Consider the following 14,267-nt stretch of genomic DNA (forward strand, 5'->3'; position numbering starts at 1 on the left):
CTCTGCCTTCCAAGGACTGGGACTAACAGTGTGCTTTCTTGGCTGGGCCGCTAATCCCCTGGGCCCCTCTTGTCATCCCTCAGCTCTCAAGGGAGGCATCCCTACTACACACCCCAGTCTGGGGGAAGGGAGGTTATTGTCTCTGCCAATGAAATCACATGTCTTCACTCTCGTTAGCACTTGGGGGGGGGGGCATGAGGCAAGAGCATCACCCAGCTTCTTCCTTAGGCCATCTCCCAGACCCTATCTCCACATATGAGTGCTGATGTGATAGAAGAGAAGAAAAAGGTAAGAAAATCTGAGTATCAGCCTAAGATGTCCAATATTGGACAAATAGGAGTTCCAGAATGAGAAAGCATTGTCAAAGAAACAGTATACAAAGTTTTGCCAGAACTGAAAAACAGGAGTCTTCAGACTGAAAGGGGTCACCAACAACCCAACACAATGAACTTTAAAAGAGATGGCACTGAGCCGGGCGTGGTGGCGCATGCTTGTAATCCCCGCACTTGGGAGGCAGAGACAGGAGGATCGCGCAGGTTCGAAGCCAGCCGCGCGCGCTGGCTTAGGAGACCCTGTTTCCAAATAAAACTGTAAAAATAGGTCTGGGAGTGTAGCCCGGAGGTAGAAGGGCTTCCAGGAACCCCAGTACCACAAAAAAAAAAAAAAAAAAAAAAGAGATGGCACTGAGAAATTTCAGAAATACATTTTATAGGAAAAGATCATAAATACTACTATAGAATAAAAAACAGGCCACTTGCAAAGAATCAGAAATAAAAGGACATCGGGCTTTTCAACAGCTACACTGGAAGCCAGAAGAACACAGAGCAACGGTCTTCAAAAATCTGAAGAAAACTGATTGTCAACCTAGAATTTTCTCCTCAGCCAAACTGTCAATTAAGGCTGAGTGCAGAAGTACAATTTTCAGATATAAAAGGACTCAAAGTGTTCTTCCTATTTACCCCTTTTCAAGAAGCTACCAGAAGAGGCGGTCTACCAAAACTGTAGTATACATCAAGAAAAAAAAGAGAGAAAGAGAGAGAGAGAGAGAGAGAGAGAGAGAGAGAGAGAGAAGAGATAGAGAGAGAGAGAAGAGATAACAGAGAGAGAGATATGAGAGAGAGATGGGAGAGAGAGAGATAGAGAGAGATGGGAGAGAGAGAGAGAAAGAGAGAGAGAAGAGAGATAACAGAGAGAGAGATGAGAGAGAGATGGGAGAGGAGAGAGAGAGAGAGAAGAGAGATAACAGAGAGAGAGATGAGAGAGAGATGGGAGAGAGAGAGAGAGAAGAGAGAGATGAGAGAGAGATAGGAGAGAGAGAGAGAGGGGGGGGGCAGGCATGTAACTGGCGGGAGGGGGGCTCTAGAAAGGAAAATTCAGGGGAAACATGGAACTGAGACAGGAGTCTTCAAATTGAAAGGAAGAATGAAAAATATTGAATGGCTATTAGAGGACACAGTAAGAATTAAAAATGGTAAAGAGGAAACTATACAAATGAAAAAATTAAGCAAGTATTAACTCCAGATAAAACATAAAGTTGAAAAAAAAAGAAACCTAATCATGATACAACTAACTTGACTATGCATTAAATGTTACTTATAATAACTGCAATAACATGAATACCAAATAATTATAGACCCTCGACCATAATAATTACTTGGAGAGAGTGGGGGAGGAGGAAGAGTTGCACTGGCTGAATCCTCAACTACCATAAGAGATAATGCAGAAAAATCAGTTGAGAAATAGCAGCAAAAGTTGGCAGAGCAGTTTGAAATTCAGATTTCTGTGAAACCATCAAAAGTAGTTGCTTCTGGGGGAATCAGGAGGGATGGGCAACGTACTGCTTTTCCTTACAGGCATTTTAGTAGTATGTGACTTTTTGAATCGTGCACATATATTATTTTCAAAAACATGAAATTAATATTTTAAGTTTTGAATAAAATTTATGAGCAAAAAGGAACACTTTAAGCCGGGTGTGGTGGCTCACGCTTGTAATCCCAGCATTCGGGAGGCTGGGACTGGAGGACTGCAGTTTGCGGACAGCCTCAGCTACTTAGTGAGGCCCTCTGCAACTCAGTGAGATCCTGTTTCAAAATAAAGAATAAAAAATTGGGCAGAAGGTGTAGCTTAGACGTCAAATGCCTCTGGGTTCCATCCCCAGACCCACCAAAAAAAAAAAAAAAAAAAAAAAAAGGAAGACTTTGCCACATCAGACTCTGTAATCATTAAAACCATCCTTCCTCTTCCTCCCCACATGCCTGCATCCACCTCCAACAGAGTTACCTGTTCGTTGGTGACCCCCGGGCGCAAGGTCCCATGCTTATAGTCCTCCAGCAGCTGCACAGCCTCTCTGAGCCGTCTCTACAGAGGAAAGAAAACAGACATTGTGGGCACAGGTCCAGGGCTCCTGAAATCATTCCCAGTGGGTCCACATCAATGTCAATACAAGCGGCTCTCCTACAGTGTGCCAGGCCTTCGCCTCCGCTCATGAGCCACACGAAACAACAGGAAGGATACCGCCCAAAGTCCTTCCAAAGAGGAATGGCTCAACTGTTGCGGTCTTATAATAATACTATGAGCCGGGCGTGGTGGCGCACGCTTGTAATCCCCGCGCTTGGGAGGCAGAGACAGGAGGATCGCGCAGGTTCAAAGCCAGCCGCGCGCGCTGGCTTAGGAGACCCTGTTTCCAAATAAAAATGTAAAATTAGGTCTGGGAGTGTAGCCCGGAGGTAGAAGGGCTTCCAGGAACCCCAGTACCACTAATAATACTAATACTACTACTACTAATAATAATAATATGAATCATTATGTGGCCTTTTAAGAAGTGAAGTGGAGGGCTGGGGCTGTAGCTCAGGAGTAGAACGCTTGCCTGGCATGTGTAAGACCTTAGGTTTGATTCTCAAAACTGGGGAAAAAAATAAAAATAAGAAAATAAGTAAAACAGTGAAGTGGAGCTACATGTGATTCCTGGCCATAGCTCCAAGTTATTTTCTTAAGTGAGAAAGCAAATTGCCAAGAATGGTGCCATTCATTGTACCAAACAAAGCACACTCATACATGTAAACCAATATATTCTATCAGGATATTTATTTATGTGCATAAATGCACCAAAAAGACCTAAAAAGAAACCATCAAACTGGTGACAGGTGCTGCTTTAGGGTAGGAAGAAAGGGCCCAGACTTGGCAAGGGGTGTCAGAAGGAATTTTAACCTTAATTATAATATTAAAACTTTTAAAACAAAAACAATATATTTATATAATACTTTTATAATTTCTTTTCAACATTTTAAAAACACTGGCAGATACCCTGTCTACTCTTTTATGACCTCATCTGCCTCTACAGTGATATTTAGCCTCTACAGTGATATTTCTGTATTTCTTTATTTATTATTATTTTTTTATGGTACTGGAGCTTGAACCCAGGGGCAATCTACCACTGAACTATACCCCAGTCCTTTTTTTTTTTTTTTTTTTTGAGACAGTATCTCACTAAGTTTCAGAGACTCTCGCTAAGTTGCCGAGGCTGGCCTTGAATCTGTGATCCTCTTGTCTCAGCCTCCCAAGGACTGAGATTTGTTGCAAGAGTACAACACCACACTCAGCTTCAGCAATGGCCTTTCCCAAGTAGAGTCACATTTTGAGACAATAGGGGTAAAGGTGGTTTTAACATTGGAATCTTGAGGGGATACAGTTCAATCCAAAACTCCAGATAATCCTCTGGGCTTCAGATGACCCAATACAAAGTTGAGTTAGCTTGTTGGCCAACGCCAAGGAAGGTAGAATTCAAACCAGCATGTCAGGCTGGACGTGGTGGCGCACGCTTGTAATCCCCGCGCTTGGGAGGCTGAGACAGGAGGATCGCACAGGTTCGAAGCCAGCCTCAGCTACTTAGTGAGGCTCTCAGCAACTTAGTGAGACCCTGTTTCCAAATAAAGTATATATATTAAAAAAAAGGTCTGGGAGTATAGCCCAGAGGTAGAAAGCCTCTGGGTTCCACCCCTAGTACCACCAAACCAGCATATCTGCATTTCTGGCTGTCTCCTCTGCATGGAAGAATCTTAGTTGGTGACCTTTAAAGTTCAGTGCCTGGGGTTCTGCCCCGTGATGGTGATTAACCATGGTTAGTGAAGCCTCCAAGCAATAAAAAGCGTGGTCTTGTCCTGGAAGACTAGCTCTGTCAGCCAGGCGGGGGTCCTGTAATCTCTGTGTGTCAGATCCCTCCCCACACAGCAGGGCTGAGTAAACAAACACCAGGCGCAGGGCCTCCTTGTCACCATGCAGATTTCACATGGAGAAGCTTCTAGCCGCCCAAACCCAAGAAAAGGGTTATACACGTTTACAACTAAATTTCTATTTTGGGGTAGATATACCTCTATGCTGGGAATAATAAATGTAATAATACCATCCATTCATACCTTGAACATGAAATGAACTGTTGAGGGTCTTAGTTTCTTTTCTTTATTTTTTTTTAACAGTACTGGGGATTGAACCCAGGAGCATTCTGCATTCTACCTCTGAGCTATGCCCCTCCCGCTATTTTATTTTTTATTTTGAAGCGGGGTCTCACTAAGTTGTGAGGGGCCTTGCTAAGTTGCTGCGCCTGGCCACAAACCTGAGATCCTCCTGTCTCAGTCTCCCAAATTTTGGGATGACAAGCATGTGCCACCACTCCTAACATCTTAGTTTCTTACAAAAAAATTTGGCAGAAATTAACCAATGGGAATACATATAGCTACAATAATTGACAGAGAAAGGGAAAAAAGGAGAGTACAGCTGGGTATGGTGGTGTATGCCTGTATTTCCGGCTACCTAGTAAGTTGAGTTAGAAGAATCATAAGTTCAAGGCCAGTCTGAGCAAATTAGTGAGAATGTCTCAAAATAAAATAAGACAGGTGTGGTCCGCACATGCCTATAATCCCAGTACTTGAGGCCAGCCTTAGCAACTCAGTGAGGCCCTTCACAACTTAGCAAGAACCTGTTTCAAAATAAAATGGGGCTGGGGGCGTAGCTCAGAGGTAGAATGCCCCTGCGTTCAATCCCTATTACCACAAAAAATATTAATTAGTTAATTAAAGGACTGGGTGTGTAGCTCAATGGCAGAATGCTTGCCTAGTGTGCATGAGACCCTGGGTTCCATCCCCAGAAGCATAAAAGAAAAAAAAGTTTGACTTGTTTTGATTTTTTAAATCCAAAAAGCTAAAGAGATAGTGATAGTGATGGAAGGCAGAACTTGTCCACTGAAGGTCTTGCGTATAAATGTTTACAGCTGCACTATTCACATAGCCCCAAATTGCAAACAATCATAGAATATGCTCGCAACGAAACAGTAAGCAATAATTTAAAAAGCTAACTATAAAAAGTAAACTATGAATACATATTACAATGTGGATGAAGCTTGCTCAAAGATATACTGTGGTAGGATGTATCTTTCAAAATGGCCACCTCAACATCCCCATCCGCCATGGCCTTCTAGAACCTTCCAATGTCTCCATCCAGGAGTGAAGTCTATTTCCTCTACCCTTGATTCTGGGCAAGCTTTGTCACTGCTCAACAAGTAGAGAATGGAGTACACTGCTGTGATGTCTAAAATGCTCACATTTCTACGTTGCTTTTAGGAAAGTTACTCTCTTGGAACTCAGGTCCTGCGCTATCAGAAAGCCCAAGCATCTTAGGAAAGATTGACATGCAGAGGAAGTAGCCGGGGCCACAACTTCAACCCAGCCCCCAGCAGAAGCCAACCCCATTTGCTCAGCAAGGAGCGAGCCACCTTGAGAGGGACTCTCTGTTCCCCTGACACAAGCAGCCCTAGCGGGTGCTGCACAGAACAAAGACAAGCCATCCCTCTGAGCCACCCCCAAGTCAAAAAGCAGTAAGCAGAATAATTGGCTGTCAATATTGGGTTTTGTTTTGTTTTGCGGTACTGGGGATGGAACCCGGGAACATTCTACCTCCGAGCAACACCCCCAGCCTCATTTTTTATTCTTTCTTTTGAAACACGGTCTCACGGAGATGCAAAGGGCCTAAGTAGTCTCCGAGGCTGTCCACAAACTGCAAACCTCTTGTCTCAACATCTTAAATGCTGATTGCAAGCGTGCGCCACCACACCTGGCTGTTACACCACTAAATTTTGGGATAATCTGTTGCAGAGCAACAGAAGGCCACGCAGACTGGGCATGATGATGCCCGCCTGACGATGCGGTACTTGGGAGGCCGAGACAGCATGATCGCAGGTTCAAGGACAAGCCTTAACAAGTAGTGAGGCTCTCACCAACCTAGCAAGACCCTGTTTCAAAATAAAAATAAAAATAGCTCAGAGGTAGAATGCCCCCTGGATTCTATCCCCATACCAGAAAAATAAATAAATAAATAAATAAATAAATAAATAAATAAATGGACTGGGGGTGTAGCTCAGAGGTAGAATGCCCCTGGGTTCAATCCTCAGTACCACACACACACATACAAAAAAAAAAGTTCAAAAATATGCGAAACTAACCTATGGTGGTAGAAGTCACAATAATGTTACACTTGGAGGGGGGTACTGACTAGGAAAAAAAACACTTTAGGGTAATGGAAATGTTTGCTACCTTGATCTGTGTGGTGGCTATATGGGCATAAACAGATATAAACAGAAATTCATCAAGCCATAGGCTTAGGAGTCATGCATTTTGATGTATATATGGTATACCTCAAAACTTAACAACAAAGCCAGGCATGGTGGCGCGCACTTGTAATCCCAGTAATTGGGAGGCTGAGACAGGCAGATCTGGGTTTGTGGACAGCCTCAGCTACTTAGTGAGGCCTCTGCATCTTAGTGAGACCCTGTTTCAAAATAAAGGATAAGCCGGGTGTGGTGGCACATGCTTGTAATCCTAGCATTTGGGAGGCTGAGACAGGAGGATCTGGGTTCGTGGACAGTCTAAACTACTTAGTGAGGCCCTTTGCAACTCAGTAAGACCCTGTTTCAAAGTAAAGAATAAAAAATAGAGCTGGGGGTATAGCTTGGAGGTAGAATGCCCCTGGGTTCCATCCCTAGTACTGCAAAAAGAAAGGAAGGAAGGAAGGAAGAGAAAGGAGGGAAAAATCAGGCTGGGGGTGTAGCTTGAAGGTAAAATGCCCCTGGGTTTGATCCCAGGTACTGAAAAATAAAATTTAAAAAACACCTTGACAATAAACAGACAATAGCGATAGAATGGCAGAAGGCAGAGAATGTCGAGGTCCTGATAGGTGCACAGACATGGGATGGCCAGTGAGGAAGAGGAAGCCACCTTGCTCCCCTTTACCTGTGGGTGAGGCTGGCTAGGGAGAGGGTGTAGAGACCTTGACACAAGCCCTTGGGCAAAGGAAGGGGAGCAGCAGGAGGTGCACCCAGGAGGCAGGAGGTCTTGCTGGGCTGCTGGGCAGGCCCTGTGGTCAGCAGGGGTCCACCCCAGGCCTGGCCCACAGCAGAGCCTCCAGCAGTCAGGGCACCTCGAACACTTGTCTTACTGGGAATGGCCCAAAGGCTGGAAAGTACTCTCTGTCCCCTTTCAAATGTATGGATGTCAGTTCTCAGATTCCACAGAACCCCTTCCTGGAAATCTGTTCATTTCCAAAGCAGAGGTAGCTTTGTGGTTGTTGGGTTTTTGTTTGGTTTGGTTTCTCTCCTTTCCCTGTTGATATAAGCAATTCATGCTGCTTAGGGAAAATATCAGAAAAAAATAAGAAAGCATAAAAGATAATCATAAACCATCTGTATACATAACACTGAGCTAACCACTGAAAAAGTGAGGTTGATTTTCCTTTGCACGTAATACATCTACTCTTCAACAAAACTGTATCGTGTTGATCGCTGTCACTTGTGTAAGTTCACACAGTTAAGTGGGCCACTTGGTATCTGAACCCAGAGTTTAGCGAGACCCTTGCTCTGCACCCCTCCCCCACCTCCAACACCCCCAAAGCCTCCTGGTGATGCGGCAGACCCCCCCAGCCCAAGCCTCGCCTCTGCGGGCCTGGACAATGCATGCTCTACTTTCCAGCACTGAATGGTGAATGGCCCCGTGTTCTCATTACTTCTCCCACTCCAGGGATTCTCCTGAGTTCCTATAACAACCTGGCCGGATTCCATCTCATTTGACACGGTCATCAAAGGGAGTCCCTCTGCCAAAAGAATAAGTTTCAACGAGCCTCCATCTTGGCAAAGGGTGTGGGTGGGGGAGAACTGAATCCAAAAAGTTCCTAAAGACAAGCCCACGGGTCCAGGGCGGGAGGAAGCTGGAACAGGTCTTTCTGGCCCTGGGTGCTCTAGGGTGGCCTCAGTTTTAGGTCTCCTCAAGGCTGCAGGGCTAGGCTTCAGGCCCTGGGGGACGGGCAAGGCCTCAAGCCACCTGTCTGCAGAGGTCCCTGAGTTCTGGATATTCTGGTAGCTAAGAAGGGGGCCAGTTCACAGAGCTTTGGGAGCCAGGAGGGGGTCCCTTGCTTTATTATACCCTCCTCTCACACTGCTGTATTGAGACTTGGCAGAAGGGTACTTGGGGAGGGGGGAGCCAGGAGGGAGGTCAGTGCAGGGTGAGCTTTGCAGGAAGTCTTTTCAGCCAGTAACAAACAGGCCCCTGAATGTAGAAGTTGCAAGGGGCTCGGCTGGCCCAGTGACAAGGCTGGGGCCCTGTGTGGAGCCCTGGCCGGGAGTACGATGGCCCAGGCCTCTGCAGCCCTAACTCATCTCCATCACCAGATCCCTGCCCCAGGCCAGCGGCCACAAAGTGCCACCATGAGAATCTCCTCATTTTTTGTTTTGCTTTTCAGTACTGGAGATTGAATCCAGGGGTATTTTACCTCTGAGTAAAACCCATAGCCCTCTTTTATTTTTAATTTTGTCTTGATAAGTTACCACCTGCTGGCTTCAAACCTGCGATCCTCCTGTCTCAGCCTCTCAAGGGCTGGAATTACAGGCATGCATCACATCTGGCTCTCTCCTTTTAATGACAGGGGTGTGGTCTCCAGAAGGTCCTCTTGAGTGCATGTACCTGGAAGGGAGGTCTTTTCTTTTTCTTTTTTTGGTGGGACTTGGGATTATATCTAGGAGCATTCTGCCTCTGAGCTACACTGCCAGCCCTTTTTAATTTCTGTTGTTTTGAAATAGGGTCTAGCTAGGTTGGTGAGAGTCTTGCTAGGTTGCTAAGGCTGTCCTCGAACCTGCAACCCTCCTGTCTCAACTTCCTAAATGCTAGGATTACAGCTGGTGAAAGGAAATGGGGACAGAGGGACCCAGAAAGGAAAAGACACAGGAAGTTGGGGCCAGAGACATCAGAAGCAAAACCAATCTTTCCTGAGACCCCAGCCCCAAATTAAATGCAGACTGAGAGTGATCTCTGAAGAGCTGAGGAGGATGTCAAAATACTCTGCATAGTTAATTATAATACTATTGAGCATATTTAATTACAACATGGTAAGGATAGCACCTGGCCAAGAAGTAAATAGCACCCAAGAATATTCCACTCCCCCTCTGGTAATATTCACTGACCCTGGGGCTGGAACTTGCAGGTTCCCACCTCTGAACCCTACCCTTAAGGTTCCCTTCACCAGAATGCTCTTCCTCCCCAACATCCAGCACCAGCCCCATCCACCCTGAAAGGCTCAGGAATCTTTGAGAAATGTCACCTCCCCTCTCTGAATAGAGAGGCTTGGTTTGCACCTCTCTGAGGATCCTGACGCTTACTAGCCCTGTGCCTACCTTACCTGTCAGAGACGACAAAGTGCAGGAGTGGCTGGCTTTAGAGATCTGCAGGACCACAGGACCTGCCCCTGCCCCCTGCCATCACCAACACAGGGCCAAGCATAATGGATATTTAATGGAAATGAGTGACTGTAGCTGCTGGGGAGATGTGAGTGGCATGATCAGGGTTAGGAGTTCAGGCTCCGATGCCACAGACTGAAATCCCTCCGTGGTGATGCTGGTCTCACAGAAGCCTGTGGCTTCCCCACAGCTGCCTGCTCCAGAGCAGAGCACTCAAGTAAGAAGAGTGTGTTAGTAAGTTCTTCTTCCCTGTGACAAAAATACCTGAGAGGAGCAACTTAGAGGAGGGATAATTTTGGCTCACAGTTTCCAAGATCAGCCAGCTCCATGGCTTTGGGCCTGAGGTAAGGCAGACCTGAGGTAAGGTCTGGAGGAAGACTGGTGGAAGGTAAAACAGAGAAGAACTGCTCAGCTCATGGCAGCTGGGAAAGAGAAGAGAGAGAGAGAGAGAGAGAGAGAGAGAGAGAGAGAGAGAGAGAGAGAGAGAGAGAGAGAGAGAGAGAAGCTTCTCAGCTCATGGCAGCTCCGGGAGAGAGACAGAGAGACAGAGAGGAGACAGGGACAAGAAGTAAAGAGAGTAGAGGGTGGGAGGAGAATGAATGGGCAGTGGGGTGCCTGAGATGGCAGAGAGGCCAGCAGATTCTGTTGCCTTGTGCCTGGACCGCTCAGTAGCAGGTTGTTCTCACATGGCTGGCCTTGCCTCTGCTGAAGGCAGGGCTGTGCTTCCTTTTCACAGATCAACCAAGCTATCAGGGCCTCCTCCCAAGCACTGGGGCTAAGGACCACATGCAAGAAGAATTCTAAGTCCTTCTCCTGTCACCACTAACCATCCTAGGCCTCTTCTTGTTCCCTCCCAGCAGCCCCAGAACCCACAGAGTTAGAGCTGTCTTTACTGGCATGGGTCCTTGGCACCCAGCAACATGAGCCACCGTCTGAGAGGCTCCAGGGAAGCGGGAGGCAGGGACACACTGCTTCTCCAGGCTGAACCTCAGCCACCTTAGGGGAACTAGTGAGGTAAACTGATACAGTTCTGGAAGCATGACAGGTGGTATAGCCCTTCAAGAAATAAATCTACCCAGTTGTCCCAAGAACTTCAAAAACAACCATGGTCTCTAGCCTAGTTACCTTGCTCTTGGGAATTTATTCTAAAAAATGAAGTTAATAGGAATGAACAATGATATGCGTGAGACCGTTTTATGCAGGAGAGTAAAAGACAGAAAATAACCTATCTGCTTGACCTAGAAGTCTAAAAGTAGATGACTATTTATACTGTAAATGTGATCTTAGGGCTGGGATGTAGCTCAGTGGCAAAATACTTGCTTTGCAAGCATAACGCCCTGGGTTCAATCTCCAGTGCCAAAAATAAAAAAGACAAAAAGAAAGTCTAGTTAAAATAAATAAATAAATAAATAAATAAAATGTGACCTTAAACCATTACTTAAATGACTTAGAAACTACTGAAAAAAAGTGTATGTTCAATGTAATAAGAATGCCAAAAATGTATGCAGATGGACAAAAACTTGAAGTATATGAGTATTGACATTTGGGCATTTTTTTAAATTAAAACTTCATCAGATATTTTTTAATTAAAAAATCTAGCTGGGTGTGGTGGCACACATTTATAATCCCAGCATTTGGAGGCTGAATCGGGAGGATTGTAGTTCAAGGACAGCCTCAGCTACTACTTAGTGAGGCTCTTTACAACTCAGTGAGACCCTGTTTCAAAATAAAGAAGAAAAAATAGGGCTGGGGGTATAGCTCAGAGGTAAAATGCCCCTGGATTCCATCCCCAGTACCGCAAAAAATATATAATCATCATCATCATCATCATCATCATCATCTGGCTGGGCATGGTGGCACATACCTGTAATCCCAGAACATGGGAGTCTGAGACAAGAGGATCACAGGTTCAAGGCCAATAACTTAGCGAGACCCTGTTTCAAAACAGAAAATAAAATAGGACTAGGGGGTGTAGCTCAAAGGTAGAATGCCCCTGAGTTCCACAAAACAAAGCAAAAAAGAAGAAGGAGGAGGAGGAAGAAATGAAAGGAAATCTAATACTGTCCAGAATGCCTTTAAGGGAATATCCTTACTCCCTGTGATGAGGCATGTAAACTAAGGAAATTTTGGTCCAGATGTAAATAATTTATAGGAAAATCTATATATAATTTTTTAAAGTCTTATACCCAGAAGTTCTACTTTTAGGAATTTATCCAAAAGAAATTAAGAGAAAAACAGTAAAATTTATGCACAAGGATATATACTACAATGTTTTTTTAGTGGCAAAAGACTTGAAACCACATAAATGGACAACAATAGAGAAACTAATTAAATAACTTATAGAATGGCCATGAGATAGATTATTATGCAATCATAAGCAAATTTTAAACATTTAACAAGAAAAAAGGTTCATGATATTTGCCCCATGAAAGAAAGTATATATCATATACACATACACATCATATATATGATTCTCTTTTTATACGCACATACACACACTCACTCATATTATATGAATCATCTCAATTTTTTATTCTCCAAAATGTTAATGGTGGCTGGGCGTGGTGGTGCAGGCTTGTAATCCCCGTGCTTGGGAGGCGGAGACAGGAGGGTCGCGCTGGCTCGGAGCCAGCCTCACTGGCTTAAGAGACCCTGTTTCCACATAAAAAAGTTAAAAAATAGGTGTGGGAGTGTAGCCCGTGGGAGTGTATCCCGGAGGTAGAAGGGCTTCCAGGAACCCCAGTACCACCAAATAAACAAACAAACAAACAAACAAAATGTTAATGGTGATTATTTCTAGCAGGTGAGCTTATGGGCAGTTTTTATTTTCCTCTTTACACTTTTGTGCATCTTCCAATGTTTAGTGATTACAACTTGACTCCTATCACACCAGGGGGCACAGAATGTCAGGTTTGTTCCTTGTGGCTGGACTAAGTTTCATCACCCAGTCAAAGAGTGCCCTCTGAGCTCCTTGTAAAAGTACCCCCCCCCCCCCGGTGTAATTGCTAAGTAAGCAAGCTGTGGGTGGTACTTTGGGAGAAATGAGTATCTTGTTTCACAACATTCTCCTCTACAGAAATAACATCCATTAGCAATCCTGATAGGAGTTGGTTATTTCCATGAGAGTTACACAGGTCATTGCCTTCAACATCTATTAGCTCATATTCTTCTAAAGACCTTCCCCTTCCCACATTATTAGTATGTCTATAGACTCAGATTTTTTAAAAATTCAATGCATTCCTTCTCTCCTCTCCCTCTCTTCCTCTTCCTTCACCTGCTTTTTGTGGTAGTAGGGATTCAACCCAGGGATACTCTACCTTTGTGCTATACCTCCAACACTTAAAATTTTAAAGTTATCTAGACTGGTCTTGAATTTGCAATCCTCCTGCCTCAGCCTTCAGAGTCACTGGGATGACAAGTATGCACCATGCCTGGATTTCAAAACTATTCTTTTTTTTTTTTTGGTATTGGGGGATGAATCTGGAGGCATTCTACCCCCAAGTTATATCCCCAGCTCAATTTTATTTCTTATTTGGAAGCAAGGTCTTACTAGGTTGTTGAGTCTAAGTTGCTGAAGCTGGCTTTGGACCAGCAATCCTCCTGTCTCAGCCTCCCAGATACTGGGATTAGATGTATGCACCACCATGCCTGATTCCCAGTGCTGTTTTGTTTTGTTTTGTTTGATACTGGGGTTCCTGGAAGCCCTTCTACCTCCGGGATACACTCCCAGACCTATTTTATATTTTTATTTGGAAACAGGGTCTCTTAAGCCAGCGCGGCTGGCTTCGAACCTGCGTGATCCTCCTGTCTCCGCCTCCCAAGCGCGGGGATTACAAGCGTGCGCCACCACGCCCGGCTTCCCAGTGCTGTTCTTAAGGTTCATATTGTCCCACATGTGGTCAGTGGGTTTTCTTTCAAACCAGTTCCTCTGGGTCTGTCACTCCTTAAGTATTTCATTACTTTCTGTATCAACTAAACCTGATTCCATCTTCTCTCCAAGGATCCTTGGTTCCTTTTTGTGGGTAATAGTATTTAATAGCCAGGATCTGAGTGCTAGGTTGGTTTATTGTGATGGGAGTGCCATTATTTGTAGGCCTTTTCAGTGAATAGAAGCTGGAAATTAGGAAATGTAATACAAATATGTACTGTGTATAAATCGTGACGTTAATATCTTCAATTCAAATACAGCATTACACAGTTCTTTGGTTTTTTCTATACTTCTACCTCTGTACTTCTCTAGAAGCATATCTCTGTACTGTATCTCCTAGACTTCTTTCTCGACTCTATTTCCTATACTTCTATCTCCCGACTCCCACAGTGAAAACCTGGCTTCCAAAATCAGTATTATTTATTTATTTATTTTATTCTACAAAACACTCGCAATAGTTTCAGATTGCTATGCCAATATTAGTACTGAGTTGGTATTATTATTTCAGTTAGTTTTCTATATCTTTCAAGAAGAGAACATACCAACCTTTGGGTCATTACTGAATTCAGA

At 44.5% G+C, this 14,267-nt stretch overlaps 1 protein-coding gene across 5 annotated transcripts in view; it reads right to left on the reverse strand.

The window, feature by feature from the left end:
• SFXN5 (sideroflexin 5) overlaps nt 1-14,267 on the reverse strand; it is a gene marked incomplete at both ends in the record, with an annotated part of 122,007 nt that overhangs the window by 87,688 nt on the left and 20,052 nt on the right. For all 5 annotated transcript variants that reach the window (XM_080711008.1, XM_080711011.1, XM_080711010.1 and 2 more), the window contains one exon: nt 2,281-2,358. In XM_080711008.1, the coding sequence (XP_080567134.1) occupies nt 2,281-2,358 (78 nt within the window). The remainder of the gene's footprint in view (nt 1-2,280; nt 2,359-14,267) is intronic.

Source organism: Muscardinus avellanarius, assembly GCF_963383645.1.
Source record: "Muscardinus avellanarius genome assembly, chromosome: 15".
NCBI lineage: Eukaryota > Metazoa > Chordata > Mammalia > Rodentia > Gliridae > Muscardinus > Muscardinus avellanarius.